Raw genomic sequence first — 20,954 nt, 5'->3', positions numbered from 1 at the left:
GGTATATTATTATTATTTCCTTTTCGGTTTTGGACGTTTGCGGCCCACGGACTTGATTCTCTAATTCTACATCTTAATGGCTTGAGGTCTGGTTATGAGGCATTTTTTTGCCAGGCGTTGGAAAGGAAAAGAACGGCAAGGGGATATGGCCTGTCTCTGTGCCTTGGTGTATATTTATGTATAGGTCAAATGCATTCAGTTGAGGTTCTTTCACTCGGCCTCGTTGAGGTTTTGATCATGTGTATCTTCGAATGACCGACTTTTTGCGGCGGCCTTATCTTTTGCGTGTTCCCCTGGCACGCTGCTTGGACAACAGGTGCAGTTTTCCCATGTTAAGAACCCCCTTCTATACCATCCTCTATATTGAACGCCTTTTACGGAAACCGTCTAGACCGTCTATTACCTTGCTCCTGTTCGCACTCCGGACGGCCCTAAGAGCCGACATTTCCCTAATCTTATACAGTCTTACAACCTCTCACCGTGCTGGCAAGCTTCATAAAAGCTCGGCAGCAAGGGACTGCCCGGCCCAGTGCATCGCTTCAGAATAAAGGCAGAAATATACCACTTCGGCGAACGCCTTCCTCCATCAGTACTCAAGCTCCACAAATTCCCCATGCATGCCTGGGCAGAGCGTATACTGCGAAGCAATCAAGCGGGGCAAGCCGACGACCAGGTCGGTCGACACCGACACTGTAAAGGCCAGGAGGCCCCAGTTCACAAAGGGCGGGCGTAGAGGGATGGGTCTCTGCCCGTAGACCACGCGGGCCGGGAGAGGGTAGTTGCTCGGCAGCACTGTGGGTGGGTGAAGCCAGTCAGTCCATGTCATCTTCTTTTTTTCGCGGTCGAGGGGAGAAACAAAACGAAAGAAAGAGATGAGAGACGCCACTTACACAAAAACCGAACCAAATTGAAAGAAGCAGCATGCATCACAAAGGTCCAGGGGACGGGCACGGCCCCAGAGGGAGCAGTGACGCCGCGGTGGACAGCTTCCTGGGTCAAGGCCTGCAGCGAGGCGCGGAGGATGTCGTGGACGGTGTCGTGGCGGCCGCCGGCGTGGGCGACGGAGATGGCGAGCACGGTGCGGAAATCGCGCTCGATGGAGGATGCGGCGTCTTCTTCTTCTTCGTCTTCTTCTGCGGGTCTTTCCCCGGCAGTACCGTTGCCGTGAAAGGACCGCCAGGGGGATGTGGGCGAGTCGGAGTCGGAGTCGGAGGTCCGGTCCGAGTCGGTGTCGGCATCGGCGTCGGAACCGGAGTGGTGGTACGTACCGGCGGCATCGGAGTGGGGGGATGCCATGGACAGGTTGCGGAATCGGTGTCTCAGTTCTTGGGCGCGGTTGATTTCTTGCGAGTTGAGGTTGGGGATGGCGTTTCGACGTTGACGGGCCGTTCTTGATCGGGTCTGCGGTCCTGGCCGCATCGCGTGATGGGTGTTTTGGTTGTTACTGGTGTTGTTGGGCATGTTTCGAGAGTCTTTTGCTTTCGTTGGCCGCACGGATTGTGTTGGGTTATGGATATGGTGATTTACTTGGAGGAAGAGTCGATGTTGATGAATGCTGATGAGATAGTATGATAGGAACAGGAGAGATTGCAGATGAAGGAGATATATAGACATCTACAGTGCTACAGACGAGCTTCTCAGTATGAACCGTTGAGGCCATCATGGAAGTCAAGAGTTCGTTTGAGACTTGGACACCTGGTGTTTAGTGGAATGAAAGGCTTCAAAGCACGAAACTTCCAGAGAAACCAGAACTGTCAAGCTTAGCAAAGGGCAAACCAGGAGGCGGAGACAGAGAAAGCGAGAAGTAGGTCAGTTCTCACAAGTCGAATTAAGGTAGACAATAGAGACAAGGGGAGTCTGGAAACAGGGACGAGCCTTTGGGACTCTCTTATTCGCTCCAGAGTCATTTAACGCTTAATGTGCGACGATAACATCTTCCCAGGCATGCTCATATTCCATAGTATAACAGACAGAAAGGATATATCACTCCTGAACGACCAAGGGTCAGCAACTGTCGCTTCCTTACGGTTTCAAGCTATTCCTCGGACCTGATCAAAGCTATGCATTGTCATCTTGACAAAGAGGGTGTCCCATTGTTGATCCACCTTCAGATTCATAGACTCTGAGTAGAAGTGAGACGAAGAGTATGACATGGTGAAAGAAGCATTGCTTGATTACGACCGCATGAAACCTCCCGTAGAATCAATCGGTCTTTCTAGCCCAGGCCCATCATTACTAGATTACATTAGAACCAAATCATCCCTTATAAGTCAGGTAAACCCATAATAATACAGAAAGCCACGTTACTCTCCATATACACGCCCACATCTCCCGAAAGACGAGCCGTATCGACCTCATCGACCGCGCCGACAACCTCCTCCAGACCCACCGCGGCTTCTTATCTTCGTAGCGGTGCAGTTCGTCCTTGTACATGTCGATCCTCGGCACGGACCTCTTGCTGCTGTGATGGAGCTTGGACGGCGGGCGTCCCGGGGCCAGCACGCCGCTGTTGGAGGTCAGCGACGAGCTCCGGGTCCTTGAGACGTCGTTGAGCCGGGAGGCCAGGTAGTTGGACGACCCGGACGACGCCGACGTGGACTGCATGTCGTAGGTCCCGTCGTCCTCCTGCTTGGCCTTGTCGTACATCGGCAGCAGGGACGAGGGGGAAGAGGTTGTCGGCTTGCTGTTGCTGTTGCTGTTCTGTTCGGCCGAGAGGCTGAAGGGCGTCAGGTTCAGCACGGGGACCAGGATGGCCCGCACGGCGATGACGGCGAGGGTGACGCCGACAAAGATGGCGTAGTAGATAAAGGTGGCGATCTGGTCGGGCAGCACGCACAGGTGGGTCTGCATGGTCCGGTCGGGAGCGCCGGGGAGGGGGTTGCCGTGGCCGTCGACGGGGTTGTACAGGCTCACCATGACGAAGCCGGGGTGGCTGACGCCCATGGCCATGTTGAGGGCCTTGACGGTGATTTCGGCGGCGTTTTGCTTGCGCTCGGAATGGATCACCTCGCAGTAGTCGTGGTCGTCGCCGGAGAAGACCTGGACGACGTTCCCGATGCTCTTGACCAGGCGGACCGAGTCCTCCTCGCTCAGGACGTTCTGGTACTGGTAGCCCTTGGAGATGGGGATGGCGTTGCGGTGGTCCGGCTCGACGGGGTCGGTCTGGCCCGGCGGCGGGGGGGTGGGCGGCCAGCGCTCACGGAGGGGCCCGCACGGCGTGCCCGGTTCGCGGTAGAGGGGTACGTGGGTGAGGAGGATGGTGGGCAGTTCCGAGTTGGCGTCGGCGGCCTCTTTCAGGCTCGGCAGGTGGTCGACGTCGGCCGTCTCGGCGTCTTCGACGGCGTGCTTGAAGGCCGGGCCCTCGGGTTCGCCCCGCCAGAAGCGCAGCTCCCGCTCCACGGCCCTCCGTTTCGCGTGCGACACGTCTCGCAGGAACTCGTCGATGGGGCTGAAGATGGGCTTGAAATCGGCGGGGCGGAGCGTGTCGGACGAGCCGGCGCTCAGCGACACCGTGTCGACGGACACGATGCTGTGGTTCCCCACCACGTCTACCCGGTTCCCTTCGCCAAAGTGGGCGTAGAAGCGATCGCGGACGGGGAGCTTGATCTCGTTCCCGAAGCCCAGGTCGTGGTTCCCGGGGAGGCTGGCCACCAGCTTCCGACCCCTCTGCCACGGTCCGGGCTTGTCCCCTCCCAGCTTCCAGTTCTCGAAGAAGATGTCGCCGAAGCGGGCGTACTCGTCGAGCCAAAATTGCTCGCCGTAGTTTTTCCGCCACATCTTGACATACTGCTTCTCCAGACGAGGGCGATGTTCACGTGACCACCGGGAGTCGGTGAAGTCGCCCGTGGCGGTTTTCCATTCTCGTCCACCGTCGAAGAGGTCGCCCAGGAAGAAGACGGAATCGGGTCGCAGGCGGGATTGTAGGCGGGTGTATACACGTCGTAGATAATTGTCGGTGATCAGGAGGGTCAGGTCGTCCAGGGGCCACGGCCTGTCGGGGTACGTGTGGGGATCGATGAGTTGCGGGTCGGCGATGAGGATGAGGTGGTGAGGACTGGATCCTGATGGCTAGGGAGAGGAGAGGGATTAGCTTGCTATAGGGAGAGTGCGGTCGCAAGAAGAAAGGGAAGAAAAAAGAAAAGAAAAGGACAGAAGCATACCCAACGTTCCCAGCTATCCCACCTGCAACTCTTGACGCTATTGGTAAAAACCCAATCCTCCCCCCAGAGCAGAAGAAACACCCAGAGGGCAAACAGAAGATGGGGAAAGCTGAAGAGGCGACGCGGGCTCAAGTTCATCTGGACTCGCGAGGCGACACGCGACGCCAGGTTGACGACAAAGCCCAAGCGCTTCGATCGCAGGTAGGTGGCCAGCCTGTGAGCCGTCCTGGTAGCGACAGCCTGGTAGTGATGATACTTGGCCATCATGCCGTCGGTTCGTCGCCGCGGCCCGCGCGGGAAGTAGCCCGACGTGCGCGGCTGGAAGCCGTTGCTATACGGCGGAAAGGCCATGAGAGAGTATGCCGCCTACCCTTTTACATCCCACGGGAACACACACACCCCCTCCCCGGGGCCCCTTTCAAGTTGCTTCGCGGTAGTTCGGTTCCCCTGGATCTGGGGTCGGTGCGCTTCTCGGTGCGAATCGGTGGTTCGGGGATGGTGGGCTGGAGAACCGGGGGACCGGCTACTGCTGCTGTGTTATGATGTAATGAGGCCGAAGAATCGAATTGAGCCGTCTATCCTGCTGCGCAGTCGCATGAAACAGAGCTTGCGTGGCCTCTTCTCTTGTGGTGGGAACTGGGACGAGGATTCATTTGGATGGACGATGGAAATGTCACTCGGTGGTTGACTCTGAGCAGGGGTCTTAGGTAATCAAGTTTCAGGTCCAAGTTACGTAAGGATCTCATGTCGCAGGCCGTATAACAGAACGTAACGAGCGGACGGAATAAGTCAGTTCCGACAGAGGTTTGAAGTACATGTACCTACATGTAGGTACGTACGAATAGGTAGGGATACCGGAAAATTAGGGGCCGGTCCCCGGGCCGACCCGGCGATTTAGGTCACGCCTCTCAACGACAAGGGCCATATTACTTCGTACCTCGACCTTGGTATTCTCAGGAAGCCAGCCTAAATGGACGGCACTTGAGCTTGGTCAAGTTCCAGGACGCTGCAAGTCATAGAGCGTTCAAATGAGCTACCGATTCTGCCGGAGGCTGGCAGTCTTTCCAGAGACTCGAGCCGGCGAAGCAGCGAGGCGCAAGTGCGTCCCATGATGGGTGGCCGTCATGTAGGCCGACAATGTAGGCCATTGTATTGGCAGATACGGCATCGCGGGGCGAAGGAATGCCTGACGAGTTGCCTTTTGCGTCCACCATCCTGACCAATCGCCCGCGCTTGAACTCTCTGCCCAACTGCTGCGCTGCTGCCTGGGGCGGCTGCAAACTGGTTGGCTTGACTTTTCATACCTCGTCACCACCAGGCTTCTGAACGTCGCAGGTCCCTCGTCATTCTTCCCTCGTCATTCTAACCCCAGCGAGCAAAAATGGCGGATCCGCTCTCGCTCTTATCCCTCGGCGTCTCCGTGTCAAAGGCCCTGATCAAGTACTACGAGGCCTACCGAGACCGAGGGTCCGCCGTCGACCACACGGCCGGAAAACTCGCCCATCTTCTCGACTTTCTCGAAAACCTGCACCGCCAGCTCGACGCACGCCCAGCCCGACCCGGAGATGATGATCTACTCTCAAGCGTGAGGTCCTGCATAGAGGATTGCACCGAGGCCATCCAAGGGCTGGAAGACGAGCTGGACAAATTCAAGAACACACCTCGCCAAGGAATCAGGGCTGGCGCGCTCGCTGCTACCCGCCGCGTCACCTACCCCTTCCGCCAGAGCACTCTGCAGAAGCTGGACGAGGACGTTGATGACATCATGTCCTGCCTGTCCGTTGCCGTCCAGGTGCTACAGCAGAACGATATTGGTAACATCCAGGATGGCATCGACGACAGCAAGGCGCTGCTCGACCTCGTCAGAGCGAGCCAGGTCTCCTCGGAAATCGGGGCCTGGCTCAAGGCGCCCGATGCCTCCATCAACTTTAACGAGGCGCTCAAGAAGAAGCATCCCGGCACGGGGTCGTGGTTCGTCGAAGGCCCTGAATATACCACCTGGCTCACGCAGCCCAACTCTTTTCTTTGGCTAGTGGGCTTTGCAGGATGCGGTAAATCGGTGCTGACCGCGACCACGATCCGGTCCATCTTCCAACACCGCAGGGGAAACCCGCGCGTCGGTGTGGCCTTTTTCTACTTTACCTTCAACGACGAAAGCAAGCAAGATGCGTCGGCCATGCTACGTGCGCTCGTGCTCCAGCTGTCCGCCCAACTTGACAATGAGCACACGCATCTCTCGCGGCTGCACGACACCTACAAACACGCAACGCCGCCGGAATCGGCTCTCCTAGAGTGCCTGGTTCATCTCGTGCGGAATTTTCGCGACGTCTATATCGTCCTGGACGCATTGGACGAGAGCCCGAGGGACAGGCACCGCGAGACCCTGCTAGAAACCCTTGCCGACCTACGCGAGGCCGGGGGGCCGACCTTGCACCTCCTTGTTTCTAGTCGAGACGAGATGGATATTCGCGACAGCCTGGAAGCGTCGCACGAGGAAATCATCAGAATGAAGAATGAATCCATCGATGGCGATATCGCATCCTTCATCTCCCAGCATCTTCAGAGACGGTTTCGACGGTGGGCCGATTTTCACCCCCAAATCGAGACGGCGCTTACTACACGCGCTCAAGGAGTGTAAGTTTTCATTTAGCCACCCGGCCAAACCGTCTGCTAACCCGAGATAGATTCCGATGGGTGGAATGCCAATTCAAAGCTTTAGCCGCTTGTCCGGAGAGTGAGGACCTGCTCGAGCAGCTCCTCGACTCTTTGCCCCCAACACTCGACGAGACCTACAAAAGAATGCTCGATAACATCCCTGCTCCTTCGAAGCCGTACGCCCTGCAGATGCTGACAATTCTTTGCTGTGCGAAGAGGCCCCTGACGGTTCAGGAGCTTACGGACGGAATCGCCGTCCAGCTTGACGACCCGCCGAGGTATAATCCAAAGCGCAAACTCAGGACCGTTGACTCGATACATCGAGTTTGCCCAGGACTCGTCGAGATCTATTCAGCGAGAGACGACTATTGGGAATTCCGCGGGACTGTGCGACTCGCTCATTTCTCTGTCCGTGAATATTTGGAATCCCAAAAGACCGACGCCGCATTCCGCGGCGCCGGATGCTACAAGGTGGAACCGCAGGAAGCCCATACGGACATGGCATCCATCTGCCTCGCAGTTCTGCTAGTACCCACACCATCCTACTTGGCCCTGGCACTGTATGCCGCCCAGTACTGGGTGGAACATTACCGAAGTGGCCGGGATCGTGTTCGACTCGAGCCCCAAATCCTGCAGCTATTCAGTTACGACTCCACCGTGAACTGGTTACGCATATGGGATCCACATCGCTCCTTAGGTGTCGAAGGTTACGAGAGTATTTATCCGGGTACTCAGGGAGAGACATTTAGTCCTCTCTACTACGCTTCACTTCTAGGCATCGATTCACACATTATAGGCAAACTCCTTGACGGTCAAGCCGCTGCTTTCTTGGGCAACAGCGGCAATCAACCCCGGGGCGAAGTAAAAGGAGGTCAAGTGGCAGAGATTACCCGTGCAATCCTGAACGCGCAAGGTGGATCCTACGGCACCCGGACAGCACTTCACGCGGCATCAGCCAATGGCCACATAGCCACTATTCAATATCTACTCGAGAGGGGCGCCGATATTAACGCGCAGAGTAGAGAATACGGAACAGCACTTCACATGGCATCATACAAGGGGCATATACCCACTATTCAACTTCTACTCGATAAGGGCGCCGATATTAACATGCAGAATGGACCCTACGGAACAGTACTTCAGACGGCAATATTCCATGGCCACGAGACGATTATCCAACTTCTACTCGATAGGGGCGCCGATATTAACGTGCGGGCTGGACTCTTCGACACAGCACTTCTGACGGCAATATTTTATAGCCGCCGCGAGACGATTGTTCAACTTCTACTCGATAGGGGCGCTGATATTAACGCGCAGGGTGGACTCTACGGAACAGCACTTCAGGCAGCATCACTTTATAGCCACGAGACGATTGTTCGAGATCTACTCGATAAGGGAGCCGATATTAACGCGCAGGATGGAGAATATGGAACAGCACTTCAGGCGGCATCGTATTATGGCCACGAGACGATTACTCGATATCTACTTAATAAGGGAGCCGATATTAACGCGCAGGGTGGAAATTATGGAACAGCACTTCAGATGGCATCAGCCAATGGGCATATAGCCATTGTTCGATATCTAGTCGATAAGGGCGCCGATATTAACGCGCAGGGTGGACCCCACGGAACAGCACTTCAGGCGGCTCGTGCCATAGGCCACGAGACGATTATCCAACTTTTACTCGATCACGGCGCTGTCGATACTAATGGTACGTAGTATAAACCGTCGTGGGCGGCGAAGGTCATGGCCGGTACATTAACAACCCAAACGATAGTGACGCTGAGCGAAAATGATAGCGAGAGCGACGATGACGGTGTCAAGGGAGGCGACGAATGACAGACGCCAGTGCCGAACAGGACACAGACACCGATGGTCCATGGGGCTGGGTTGCTACGTGCAACGAAAGTGAGCGTGGTATACAGCCAACATGAGCGGCCAGGCGAGAAGCGGAACGTACACTTGGCGGCTGGCCCGTCACACATCGTCCACGCAGTGAACGAACATCTCTGGTCATCGCGAGCATGTCTAACTCCCCACTCATTGTTTCCGTCCGCTGGTCCAGCCGTTACTGTTTTCCCTTTTCTTTCCCCAGGTCCCTACAGCCCGTTCCCCCAGCGCAGCGTCGAAGATACTCTTCGTGGTTTTCGAAGCGGTCCCCGAGGCGAACTCCATCTTACTAGTGGGAACGAGAGGGACGGGCGAATAAAGAGAAAGGGGTGACCACGAGCTCCAGAGGACAAGGAGGAGGATTGGGTATATATACTGAGTACAGAGGGAAGTGAACAAGTTTGGTCGTCACGAGGTACTTACGAATATGTACTTTGAGTACGCACGGGCCAATACGCCGCACGTGACGACGGAGGACTCGGAAACCGAGCTCCAGAACCTCGATAACAGCCCATCCCAACTCATTTCCTACCTCTCGTAGTAGCACTCGCATGTCTTACCATTCTCTACCCGGCACTTCGTCTTCCATACTTTGAAACGTCCCTTCTACGGCACATCATGCTCCGACGCCGGTGGTCTCCGTCTCCCATTAGAAACCGGGCCTGCGGGCGTTTCGTGTCGGAGCATCCGAGTTGATTTTCACCAACCTGCCGGGAAGGGCTAGAGACGAGTTGACAACACAGGCAGCACAAACATACTACCGCCAGTACCTTCAATGGCTGTATCCACATCCCCAGCATCTGCCCCGGCATCTGGGGTAGACCGTAGGGAACGGAAGATAGCACGCCATCCCCACGCTAGGACATGTGCCAGCCAGCCTAGCAGAACATGCCGAGGCCACACACACCAGCAACCCCCACAGTGAATGGGAGCCGAAAAGGGGATCAGTCACGCGGGGGAGTGGCGTATCGTTTCGGGCCCTAGTGTCCCCGTCGACGGACGAATAAGCAGGCCTACAACATGACGAAAACGGTAAAAAGAAGGGGGGAGGAAAGCGGGAGAAACAAGCCAGCGAGGTGGGGGCCGTGGGCGAAGGGAGAGAAAGAAAGGAAGAACAAGGCACGCGAATGGGGAACGCTTATCGGCATGGCGGGGGGGAAACGGGAGGGTCAAGACAAAATAATCAAAGGAGGGACATCTTCCAGACGACTATCCAGGCAAGGCAATATGGAGCTTCATCTCCCGAAAACCATTCCTCCCCTCGGGTCCACCCCACATGCCGCATTATTACCCGCCACGCCCTGCGACCACCATCGTGCCCTGCGTCGCGTTCGCCTCTCCGCATTGCGACTTTTGATCCTTGGGTCACGACTTGCTATTTCCTGGCATTTCTCCCTGTCGTGGTCTTGTAAGGAAGCAGACTAGACGTCACCGGTCTTTTGTTATACATGTATACATCCACCCCTACACCTCCGGTGAGCAAGGGAACGTCCTTCCTTGAAATACAAGCTACGAGGCAGGGCTAGGACCATGGCAATCACTAGGAACCCCCATACACTCTACATTACAGGGGCTTGATGGAAACAAGTTGGTGGAGTTGCTACGCCTGGCCCCGCACCCAAGATCACGACAGCTGCAGTGTCTGCCTGCAGGTATCATCCCAACCTTGTTGGAAGTTCCCCTGTGGCTCGAGAGAGAACCGATACCGAGTTCCGTAACTTACGGTACCCGCACATGTCAGGCGGAGATCCTTTCCTCTCCCGTCTTCCGTCGTAGGAGCCGCCTTCTCTCCGCTCCCTCCAGCCGAGGTAGGACGGGGAGGGGTGTGTGTGTGCGTGTGTGTCTGTAATGCCGAGGACCCTGAGCAACCACTGACATTGGCCACCATGACCCTGTCTCGACGGTGTTCTCACTTTCCACTGCAGGCAAGGGACATAAAAACCGGGATGACAGAAGGCCAAGCCAAGGAAAGATAGAGCCTGACAAAGCGTTTCACCAAGATACATGCATGCAGTGTAGACCACGACACCGAATTCGTGCGTTGATTTGAACATTGTTGAGAGCCATCCCTGGGCCATCATTGTAAACATCTATATCGTTTCGATGGCGCCAAATAATTCTGCTGACAGGTAGCAGAGCATATCAAGGAATGCTGGGAGAAATGAATAATGTGGAATAGATAGAGATGGAGATGGAAGAGATAGAGAGGTAGGGAGATACGGAAGAGAGAGAAAGGGTGTGTGTGAGAGAGGCGGAATAGATGAAGAGATCGAAGGGGGGAGAGGGAACAGGATAAGATGGATCATCCGGTTAGAAGACCCAAGTGAAGGACTCCTTGACCTCAAAGGGAATGCTGTGTCTATCTCTTTGTTAGCCGCAGTTTCAAGAAAAAAGGGGGAAGCCAGTAGCACTCAAGAACTCACTTGATATCCGCAGAAGACGCGCCAATCATGACCTTGAAAGTGCCCTCCTCGGCAATCCAGCTGGACACCGCCGTGTCGTAGTACCCGACCGCATACTTGTCGAGGCTGACGCGCAGGTGGACAGTCTCCCCCGCCTCGAGGTGGACCTTTTCAAACGCAACGAGCTCCTTCTCCGGCCGGGGCAGCCTCGACTTCTCGTCCCGGACGTAGATCTGCGCCGTCTCCGAACCGGCCACGGACCCCGTGTTGCTGACGGCGAAGATGAGCTCAATGGTGCCGTCGGCCGTAAGCTGCTTCTTGTCGAGCGACGGCCGGCCATACTCGAACGTGGTGTAGGAGAGGCCGTGCCCAAAGGGAAAGAGGGGGTCGACGCAGATGCGCTCAAAGTACCGGTAGCCAACGTACACGCCCTCGCCGTAGTTGACCTTGAGGTTCTCGCCGCCCCAGTTGTTGTAGGCCGGCGTGTCCTCGATGCGCTTCGGGAATGTTGACTACAAAACAACATGTTAGTCAAGTGCTGCGGCCGCCACCCCTCCAAGAGTCACACTGCAGGCGGGGGGTTCATCCAACATACGGGAAGCTTTCCGCTGGGGTTCTTGAAACCAAACAAAACATCGGCCAGCGCGTTGCCGGCCTCCTGGCCCTGGTACCAGCCCTGGATGATCGCGGGGACGCGGTCTGCCCAGGGCATGGTGACGGGGGTGCCCGACTGGTTGATCACCACGGTGCGCGGGTTCGCCTTGACCACGGCCTCGACAAGCCGGTCCTGGCTGCCATCGGACGGCAGGTCCATCGTCTGCCTGTCGTAGCCTTCCGATTCCCACTCGGCATCCAGCCCGACAATGACAACCGCCACGTCGGCGGCTCTGGCCGTCTCGACGGCCTCCTCCAAAAAGTCGACCTGGTCCTCCTCCTTGAAGCCGATGCGGCAGCCGCCGTACTTGTGCGTGATGCCAAACTGCTTCTGCTTGGCGATGGGGCGGAGCTCGTTGGTCATCTCGACCTTGAGCTCGACCGGCTTGCCGGCCTCCATGTCGACGTTGATGAGCTGGTCGACCGAGCCGTCGAACATGGCCTCGCCCTCCTCGGTCCAGTCCCAGAGGTCCAGCGCGAGCTTGCCGTCCACGTAGAGCTTGCCCGGCCCGACGCTCATGAAGCTGATGGTGTGCTTGCCCGTGGTCGTGGGCGTCAGGTACGTCGTCGCGATGGCGGACCACTCGAGCCCGACTTCGCTCAGCGGCGCCGAGTCCCAGAGGAAGAGGTCCGTGTTTGTCCTCCTCTGCACCACCACGGGCTCACCCTGGAACTTGTCTCCCGCATACCAATCGATGTTCACGCCCGGCTTGCCCGACTTCTCGGTACAGTAGCGAGACGCAACCGGCAGCCACTTGTGGATATGGCACCCTTGCGCGAAAGTAACCTCGGCTTCCGAAGCGGCCCGGATGCTGTCGAGCGGAATCGTGTTATAGTACGGGTTGAGACTGGCACTGCCGCCGCCGCCGGCAATGGCTCGGTTCGCGTTGGGTCCGATCACGGCGACCTTGGTGGTCTTGGGGTTCAGGGGGAGGACACCTCCGTCGTTCTTCAGCAGCGTCAGGCCCTCAACACCGGCTTCCCGGATGAGAGACCTCGTCTCCTCCCGGTTATCTTCCCTCTCGGGCTGTTCCGGGGACATGTCGTCGCCCTTTAGGCGTTCCACCAGTGTCAGGACGTTCTCGGCGGCTTGGTCGATACTTTCCTCGGTGATCTTTCCCTCCTTCAGGGCCTCGACGACTTTCTCAAACCGCCACTTGGGCGAGTAGGGAAACTCAATGTCACACCCAGTGACGATGGACTCTACCGTGGAATTGATCCCTCCCCAGTCCGAGATAACCGTGCTATGAATAAGTGTCAATAATGGCTCTTGGGCCCAACACCCCATTTCCACGCCCAAGCAAAACCGACGAAAACGTACCCATCATACTGCCATTCTCCTCGAAGAATGGTCCTTAGTGTGAGCTCGTTCATGTCGGCATGAACGCCGTTGATGAGATTGTACGAGGTCATGAGAGCCCAGGGATTGGCCTCTCGAACGGCAATTTCGAAGGGGCGGAGGTAGATTTCTCGCAGCGGCCGTTCCTGGATGAGCGAGTCGATGGTGAGCCGATTGGTCTCTTGTTCGTTGCCGGCATAATCTGACCCCGAGTCATCAGTATACAGGGCTCCCGGGGCTGGAGTTCGGGGGCGACGTACGCTTGATGGCGGCAGCCACGCCGTTCTCCTGAAGACCGCGAATATACTGGGCTGCCAGCTTTCCGGTCAGGAGAGGATCCTCCGAGAAAGATTCGAAATTCCTTCCTCCGAGAGGATGACGGTGCATGCAGACGGTCGGTGCCAGAAGTAGATTGGCCGATCTTGCTTTCGTTTCTTGGGCGAGGTGCTGACCGACTTCATACAACAACTTCTTGTTCCAGGTTGCCGCCAAAGACACGCCACAAGGAAACAGCGCCGCCTACATCGATAGAGCTGAGCCGGGGATACTTTTTGGGGGATGGCGAACGAGAGATGGCGGACGAGAAAGATGGTGGGCAGGGCTCACCTTGGTACCACCGACGAAGATGCCGCCGCGCGCACCATTGGGACCATCCGAGGTCTTTATAGAAGGGACGCCCTTGGACGGAATGGCGCGCGTCCGCCAAAAGTCCGCTGCAGTGAGCAAGGAGACCTTGGATGGCAGAGTTAGCATAGGCCAGTCGACCATTGCGACATTGTCAATACCTTCTCTTCCAGCGTGAGCTGGGCGAGCTTTTTCCTTGCCGAAAGTCTCGTGTCCTTCATGATTTGCTGGTATTTCTGCTGAGGACTGCATGGAGAAGAGAACTCGGTGTTGGGAGTGGAATGGGACATGTCGCTTTCTGCAGGAGATGGGTTGCGATCAAAATCGGCGCCCTGGGGGAGAGTATCTGAGGGGCTCATGATGAGTCTCCGTCGTGCTTTGTTGCTGGATTGAGAGGAGAGGTAAAGGATTCCTGCAGGCGGTCGCTGTTTATGGTCGAGGGAATTTGACTAATTGACCTTTCGAAGACGTGTGATGCTTCGTTTCTTTCCTTTTTTTGTCCTCTCTTTCAAAAAGAAAGAAGGGCTAAATTGATAAGCGCCTGGAAGGAATCTAAAATGAGTGGAAAACAACGGCGAAACGGACGGCTGCGATGTCTCGAATTCAGCAGTCAGCAATACAAGTGTTGTTATCGTCCGTCTTCTCGCGCCGACGTTGCCAAGGCTCGACCCATATGGTTGATCTGGGAAACGATAAGGGGCCGGAGGGACTAAGACGAAGACGGTGACGGGAACAAGTACTCTTATATGACAGCCTGGGAATTTCAGAACGGCGACGGAGAGCAAAGGCCAAGGCTGCAGACAGTGACGCTTGGCAAATGGGGACAGCAGAAATATACAGAAGAGGTAACGTCGCGGGCAGGCAGAGACGACACGGTTCCAGGGTGGTAGGAAGTGCAAACCATCTCCATTTTTTTTAATTCTTTTTAATCAGGATGTTTCGCGGTTATTATGCCCAGGGGTTAGGTTGTGTAAACTCGGTTGATAGAAAACGGAGGGAGTGCATGGAGGGAACGATCTCCGGTCGGACAAAGACGTTTGGTTGCCCGCGGATCCACCATCTTCCACTTCGTCCATAGCAGGTAGAAGCCGGGAAGCCGCCGACGACACTTTGGTCGATTTCAGGGTGGGGAAAATGGTAGGAAGTGAAACGGTGGTCACTTGACTTTGAGCGTCGCGGTAGGGTAGCGTAGTGGACGGCCGTAGAGCGTCGTCACCCTTCTGGGCCTTTTCGCATTTCGGTAGGGACGGACCGAGTGCGCGGAGAGTTATTCAGGGGATGTCGCCAAAAGACGGTTGCATTAATCGGTTGCTGACATTGATTGCGCTTCGTAGAAACAAGAGAATGGGGTGGGGAGAATACTGTACAATGCCGTCGAGTTGCGACCAAGGCACTGAGCGAACGAATACAACGTACGTCTTTTGGTGTGCGGACATCACGCGTGGGGAGTGCTTGTAACAAGCGCAACATCTGTCGACCTTGGCTTATTCCTCGTCCAAGAAGCCAACTTTTCTGCGATGATGATCTGTCTGTTGGACCGCATTTTCTGTACGTTGTACTCTGACCGCAAACTTTTGACGAATGGTATATGGTCGCCGAATGTGATGGCTTTTTGGACTTTTTTTTTTGTCGTCGCAAGGTTTCTGCATGTGGAGCGTATGTTGTACAGTAGCGTACGCTGCATGGTGATTATAAGTTGTGATTATTACCCAAGCAGAGACAGAGCAGGGAAACATGGCGAACCATGAAACGACGATGCCCTTTTTAGATGAGCATGGTGCCCGTGGATGAGGTAAGATCCAGGATAACCCCCAATCTTGTTTCTCGACCCCGCAACCTTCTGTTGGCCGGGGCTTTTTTCAAGCAAAACATGTGGGCCGGCCGGCTGTCCTGTTGCAGCTCTCAGCCCTGACCAGTCAGTCACACGGATCGATGGCTTGCCTCTGTGCCATCAGCGGTGAGCGCGTATCTGCAAGCTGCGTGTGACGGTGAGGGAGGGATAAAAAAAGAAAAAGATGGCTGACTGGCGCCTACTCATAAGTGCTCCCGTCCCCGCGTCGATATGGCATGTCAGATTGACGACTCTCCAACTATTCCTTTTCATGGTTCCCTCGAAGACACCAGGCGAATAAGTCATGGACGAATGGCTTACTTCCTGCACTTCGTATTGATTATTGTTGCCTCCCTCCCGATCGCGCCCGATGACCGAGGCAATGCAATGAAGACGTCAGATCAGCCATTCCGACGGCCCTGTGATAGCTTGAGCCGTGATCACTCAGCAAACTCCTGTCCGGGTCAGACGGCCATCCCCGTGGGCTGTGCCTCTCTGGCCTGGATCTGTTTATCTGACGCCTTGGGATTGTGGTCCTCTCAAGGTAATTACGTTGTACTCGGGCGACCAAATACTTGGAGAGTTATGGTCGGTAAGAATATGGCCGGAAATGAGGCGTCGCATCGTCTGTCCAAGCCAAGTCCCAGGCCAGCATTGCACACTGCACTGCACAAAGTAATTAGTAATCATTGCTCGCTCGCATTGCCATTGTTGGAGTTTGTCGAGATTGGATTTCTGACCAACCCCGGGGCGCAAGCTCGAGATGTCACGGGCGGTCCGGCGGCCCGGATTCCCGGAATCTGGGCGCCAGGTTGGTTGGTCAAACACATGTACGAAGTATGTACAACGTACACTATTACGGCCGGCCTGCCTCAGACCTGGGGGTGGCGCTTCAGAACGGCTTCTGGAAGGCTGGCACTTGATACTCAGTGGGGAGTAGCAAGTGAGGTTAAATTCGGCCGGACGTTCAATAGCTTCTTCGGTCAACGAAACGAAATCCAGTGAAGCAAAAAGTAGGACACCAGTGGCCGAAGATCACCGGCAGTGATAGCACCCGGATTCGTGTTCTGCTGTTGGTATTAGGGGCTGGCCCCGTTGGGAAAGAACGGTATCACAATGTGGGGATGGGGAAACGACGACCGTTCTCCGAAGACGACCGCTGACGAGGCAGGACGGAGTTTTCGAGTTATTCAGTGGTATTCCGCTCATGGGCCGGACGGACGCATTCGTCTTAGCACAAATGGGGTTGTTGGTTCGCCTTTGGGCCCCTGGATTCCTTTGGGAGTAGCGTATCCGCATGATTGGGATGGCCAGGCAGCGGATATGTACGTTGTATGCGCCGCATGGCAGCTTGATGCGGGTAAACTTCTCCAGCCGTTCGGGGCTTCTGGTGATATGGCTTAAGAGAGACCTGCGACCCAAATTGGCCGAACGAGGACCAGAGGAAGATGTGTAAAAGGAAATGGAGGCTGGCGTGCATGCATAGAAGGAAGGACCGGCTTCGGTAAGGCTGTAAAGCAGGTGCGTACCTAGGCAGGCAGGTACCTTACGTAATATACTCGGTACTTGGCATGAAAGTCGGTCACATCTGGGGTCCTCAGCGGTCTAGGAAGGTATTTCTGCTGTTTCTTCGGGGTATTCATCACATCGTATTCCGGGAAGGCTCGATGGGACGACTGCTGAACGATGGTACTGTATACATTGTAAGTGATTGGTTGACACACCGGCCGGCATTGCGATCACCGTGTGACACTGTGTTATGCACGTTCCCTCTGTTCGGTCAGGTCACTCGCCATGACTCGAGGACACTAGGACAGAGCAAACCAGCCGCTCCTTTACTTTCGCTTCTCACCGACGCGCTGTGCCTTTTTCAGTCAGCGCTAGGCAGTACCTATATTGCGTGGTTCGGCATGTACATGTCCTGTGCATTATTCGTAGACCAAGGAATTACTTCGTACTTCTCCATCATTCTGATATTGGTCCTTTCACGTCTTCATGTGCTGTTGTCCGTCCACGGACCTGCTCGTTCAAGTGGCGACCGTCTCAGTCTTGCGCAGCGTTACATCGAGAGGGAAAGGGGGAAAGGGGGATACAAAGAGAGGCTGAGGGAAGCGAGTGCCTTGAAAGGCGTCTCTATCAATGGCCGGTCAAACTGGTTGGACGTCCGCCCCGAGCTGATATGGGAATCGAATCGCATCTCTACGAATACAACGTACCTAAGACTATCATGGCCCAGCAAAAAAAGAACCGAGAAAATCCAATAATGTCCAACTAACTAGGTACTTAGTAGCTAGCTAGATGTACTATTTCATGCTAATGCATATGCTTCCCATGTCAGACTCGTCGTAGATTCCTAGGGCGCGCGACATCATTCGCCACAATCATTCCTCAGCATGCCGACATCCAGACTCACGACGCAATGTCGCTATAAATTCTCCGATTCTCAATGGAGCCCCAACCTTGTCTCCACCCACCCCCGACAAGAATTGCCCTCTTCTCTACAAAGTAATTACTGCATGCCTGTATCCATATGTATCCATCCCGCCGACTCGCCATTCCTAATCGTTGATTCCGCAGTACGTTGTACATAGACAACAGGGTTTGTTGTGGCCCCCCGTCGGTCATCTCGGCCGGACGTCTGTCGTCTCGTCCCCGGTCGCCACTCGCTGCTTTCCCGAGAGCTACTTAGTACGTCAAACGTCGCTTGACGGCCCGGGAATGCAGCATCAGCATCACCAGGAGTATGAACTCGCCGAGGTCAGTCTCTTGTTTGCCTGTCGTCCTAGATATGATTCTGACATTATCGGTCAGCTCGAGCCACGTGCGTCCGTCGCCCGAGGCCCTGAGACGGATCGGCAATCGAGGCCGTCGGATGTCGCTTCCAGCTCCCGGTCGACCCGCTCGGGTTGGTCCCTGCAGCGCTTCTGGGCGGACAATGTAAATTGCGTCGTCAACATGGACAAGAGTCGTGATCACTTGGGTACGTGATGCAAGATGCTGATTTAGTTCCCTCTCCATGCTCTGGTACCGGTCAAGCGTCTTTTTCTTTCTTTCTCTTCTGTTTCTTCTGTTTCTTCTTCTTCCATTCATTCCTATTACTTGTGCATTCATTCCTATTACTTGTGGATGTGCTGTCTCCGCGGCATGTCTGGGAAATGCGCACAAAAACCAGGGGCCTCTGTCAACGTTGTATTCCGGCCACATGGGAGCATACGAGATGGGCGGCAGAGAAACGCAGTGCAGGTAAATTCCGGCCGCTCTCACCGGTCGACGTTTTTATATTCGCCATGCACGCACGGAGCAGGGTTAGTGTTGTGTTGATGTAATGCCCCTGTCCTGTCCCCTCGGCGCTTCCTTGCTTGCAATTCTCGGCCCTTTGTTGGAAGAGGTGTCTCTGGATACCCATCTCCCATCTTCATCACGGTCTATGTATGCTTGTCCGGACTCCGGATGGATCTCGGGTAGTGCCGTCACGTCTCGGGGTGATTCAACCCGGGCCAGGCCGGTCCGCGCCTCACCAGCGAGTATCAGTTCCCGGCGATCCATTTGTTACTATCTGCTCTCATGTCCCCGGTGAGACACAATCACCATGGAAAACCTATGGTACCGCCCGGTCCTCGTCGAGACAGGCGTTTCTGGGCCGGTTAAGCCATGACCAGTGTCATTTCAGCTTTGGTTGACTCGGAAGTGTGATGCCGACCTGCTGCTTCTCACCTGATGCATCAATGCCAGCAACCTCGCGTTTTTATTTGCGACAGCTAACTGGTGCCTTTTCCGCCGCGAGTAGCACTGGAGCGGACATATCTGGCCTACCTCAGGACGGCTCTCATGTCAGCCATCACGGGGACGATTGTGGCCCAGCTCTACGTCCTGCAGCAGCCGCCTTCGGGCTTTGGCTACGGAACGGTCGGCAGACCTCTGGCCAGCATCTGCTATGGCTTCTCCATCTGCACCGTGCTTCTCGGGACGTGTCGCGCATGGCGGCACCAGCACGCCATGATCGGTGGGAAGGCCCTCACCGGCGGGTTTGAGATTGTCGTGTTGGCCATCGCGTCTCTCCTTGTAGGTCCCATTGACCCGCCTTGCTCAAGTGCACCTACACAAGGAAGAAAAGAAAAGAAAGGAAAAAAGAAGCTGACATGATCTGCTTAGATTGCCATGGTTTTCTTCGGCCTCCTAGTCGGCATCGATGTCGTCGTAGGAGACAGCACTGACGGCCACGCTCCATAGCAGTCTGGTCGGTTTATGTTATCGCGCGTGACTGGCATGGCCGGACCTCGACTTTTGAAAATAGCGCAAAGAAGAGAATGAACACCGGACCATTATGCATGCTAGGTTTAGATCCTACTCTTGCTCGCCGGTTTCGCTCGTTTACAAATCAAGCCGCCCGCCCTGTGCATTGTGGCGTATGCGCCACGTCCATATCATACCTACCCGCTTGACGCCCAGCTCCCGAAACAGCAACTCTGCTCCCCGCTAGGAGCGGCCTGCTGGTCAGCTTTGCACCTATCGTTGCCGGTTGATACACTGCGTCTGCTGTGTTATAGGCCACGGTTCGTGGGGCCTAGCACGACCCGTGGAGGTCTCTGCTGTCTCGTGGCACACTTACACTACGAAGTACGTTATTATCTCCTCTTTTGGCTCGACAGAGTGTACGAATGTATGTAGCTACGCGGCCATGGGCGTGGTGGAAGCAATCATGCCTCTTGGCCATTCACGTCCTGATACAAAGACCGCCTGGCCGAGTATTTTTGCGATGGAAAGAAGATTTCTAATCTTCACCTCGTCATTCATGCCTGCGTCTCGTCTCTGTACCTCGACAAGCATCGGTCTGCCTCCACATGAAGCTGAGCTGCCCTGCCCGAAAAATGAAGATACGCAGCGAGCGAATTTACCACTGCATATCATAACAGGCCTACATACGCTGAACGTGTCGCACGGCGATGTTGTGTGACCCCAACCCCCTCACATTTTCCCCGATCCGTCTAGACGAGGTCGCAACTGTGACCCAGTGCCATGCGACAGTGCAGTGCCCATGGGTTCTAGCCATCCGTCAAGCCACCTTCCTTCGGACTGCTCAGTAGGATTGGATTGCTTCGATTGCCAATGCTTTTCCCTTTTGGGAGCCGGTGAACGGCCAAGAACAAGTTGAAGGCATGGGAAAATAAGAGAACCCTGGTTAAACATTTTAAGAGAACAAGATGTAGTAAATCAACGTCAACATTTGGGGCGATAGGGATAGAACTGGACCGGCTCTGAACTGTCCCGAGTCGCATCCGACCAGAAATTGCTCTGAGAAAGTACATTGAAGTACGAATACAACGTCTCGAGGCTGGTCCTAACTGGTGGGTCCACCATATTTCCTTTCATGTCGTACTATTGGCGGATCTCTGTACTAG

At 55.4% G+C, this 20,954-nt stretch overlaps 8 protein-coding genes across 8 annotated transcripts; 3 read left to right on the top strand and 5 right to left on the bottom strand.

The window, feature by feature from the left end:
* Positions 1-586: 586 nt before the first annotated feature.
* Positions 587-1,461, bottom strand: ACRALDRAFT_1070998 (uncharacterized protein; the record flags this gene model as incomplete). The annotated part of the gene is made up of 2 exons (XM_071017815.1): positions 587-792; positions 891-1,461. The coding sequence occupies 2 exons, from the start codon at positions 1,459-1,461 to the stop codon at positions 587-589; spliced, it is 777 nt and encodes a 258-aa protein (XP_070874827.1).
* Positions 1,462-2,037: 576 nt separating this feature from the next.
* ACRALDRAFT_1082099 (uncharacterized protein) lies at positions 2,038-4,755 on the bottom strand. The gene is made up of 2 exons (XM_071019255.1): positions 4,161-4,755; positions 2,038-4,068 (listed from the first exon to the last, which is right to left on the bottom strand). The coding sequence occupies exons 1-2, from the start codon at positions 4,509-4,511 to the stop codon at positions 2,257-2,259; spliced, it is 2,163 nt and encodes a 720-aa protein (XP_070874826.1). The 5' UTR covers positions 4,512-4,755; the 3' UTR covers positions 2,038-2,256.
* Positions 4,756-5,537: 782 nt separating this feature from the next.
* On the top strand, positions 5,538-6,221 carry ACRALDRAFT_1064199 (uncharacterized protein; the record flags this gene model as incomplete). The annotated part of the gene is made up of 1 exon (XM_071016921.1): positions 5,538-6,221. A coding segment is annotated over exon 1 (652 nt), but the record flags the coding sequence as incomplete, so codon positions are not given.
* A 4,794-nt stretch (positions 6,222-11,015) lies between these two features.
* Positions 11,016-14,083, bottom strand: ACRALDRAFT_2103826 (glycoside hydrolase family 3 protein; the record flags this gene model as incomplete). Its single annotated transcript, XM_071023154.1, has 7 exons — positions 11,016-11,064; positions 11,129-11,619; positions 11,703-13,005; positions 13,083-13,302; positions 13,361-13,619; positions 13,707-13,832; positions 13,886-14,083. 7 exons carry the CDS (start codon positions 14,081-14,083, stop codon positions 11,016-11,018), a joined length of 2,646 nt encoding a protein of 881 aa, XP_070874824.1.
* A 589-nt stretch (positions 14,084-14,672) lies between these two features.
* ACRALDRAFT_211030 (uncharacterized protein) lies at positions 14,673-15,762 on the bottom strand (the record flags this gene model as incomplete). Its single annotated transcript, XM_071023464.1, has 6 exons — positions 14,673-14,883; positions 14,941-15,117; positions 15,164-15,367; positions 15,446-15,609; positions 15,651-15,693; positions 15,749-15,762. The coding sequence occupies 6 exons, from the start codon at positions 15,760-15,762 to the stop codon at positions 14,673-14,675; spliced, it is 813 nt and encodes a 270-aa protein (XP_070874823.1).
* Positions 15,763-15,786: 24 nt separating this feature from the next.
* On the top strand, positions 15,787-16,560 carry ACRALDRAFT_211031 (uncharacterized protein; the record flags this gene model as incomplete). Its single annotated transcript, XM_071023467.1, has 1 exon — positions 15,787-16,560. One exon carries the CDS (start codon positions 15,787-15,789, stop codon positions 16,558-16,560), a length of 774 nt encoding a protein of 257 aa, XP_070874822.1.
* A 30-nt stretch (positions 16,561-16,590) lies between these two features.
* On the bottom strand, positions 16,591-17,752 carry ACRALDRAFT_211032 (uncharacterized protein; the record flags this gene model as incomplete). Its single annotated transcript, XM_071023469.1, has 8 exons — positions 16,591-17,065; positions 17,122-17,247; positions 17,280-17,307; positions 17,345-17,363; positions 17,408-17,414; positions 17,472-17,537; positions 17,571-17,603; positions 17,649-17,752. 8 exons carry the CDS (start codon positions 17,750-17,752, stop codon positions 16,591-16,593), a joined length of 858 nt encoding a protein of 285 aa, XP_070874821.1.
* A 362-nt stretch (positions 17,753-18,114) lies between these two features.
* On the top strand, positions 18,115-20,333 carry ACRALDRAFT_1064202 (uncharacterized protein). Its single transcript, XM_071016922.1, has 4 exons — positions 18,115-18,312; positions 18,367-18,535; positions 19,343-19,617; positions 19,708-20,333. Exons 1-4 carry the CDS (start codon positions 18,274-18,276, stop codon positions 19,783-19,785), a joined length of 561 nt encoding a protein of 186 aa, XP_070874820.1. The 5' UTR covers positions 18,115-18,273; the 3' UTR covers positions 19,786-20,333.
* Positions 20,334-20,954: the final 621 nt, after the last annotated feature.

This window comes from Sodiomyces alcalophilus (assembly GCF_042370955.1).
Source record: "Sodiomyces alcalophilus JCM 7366 unplaced genomic scaffold ACRALscaffold_4, whole genome shotgun sequence".
Classification (NCBI taxonomy): domain Eukaryota; kingdom Fungi; phylum Ascomycota; class Sordariomycetes; order Glomerellales; family Plectosphaerellaceae; genus Sodiomyces; species Sodiomyces alcalophilus.
This window is presented reverse-complemented; position numbering and strand designations above follow the sequence as displayed.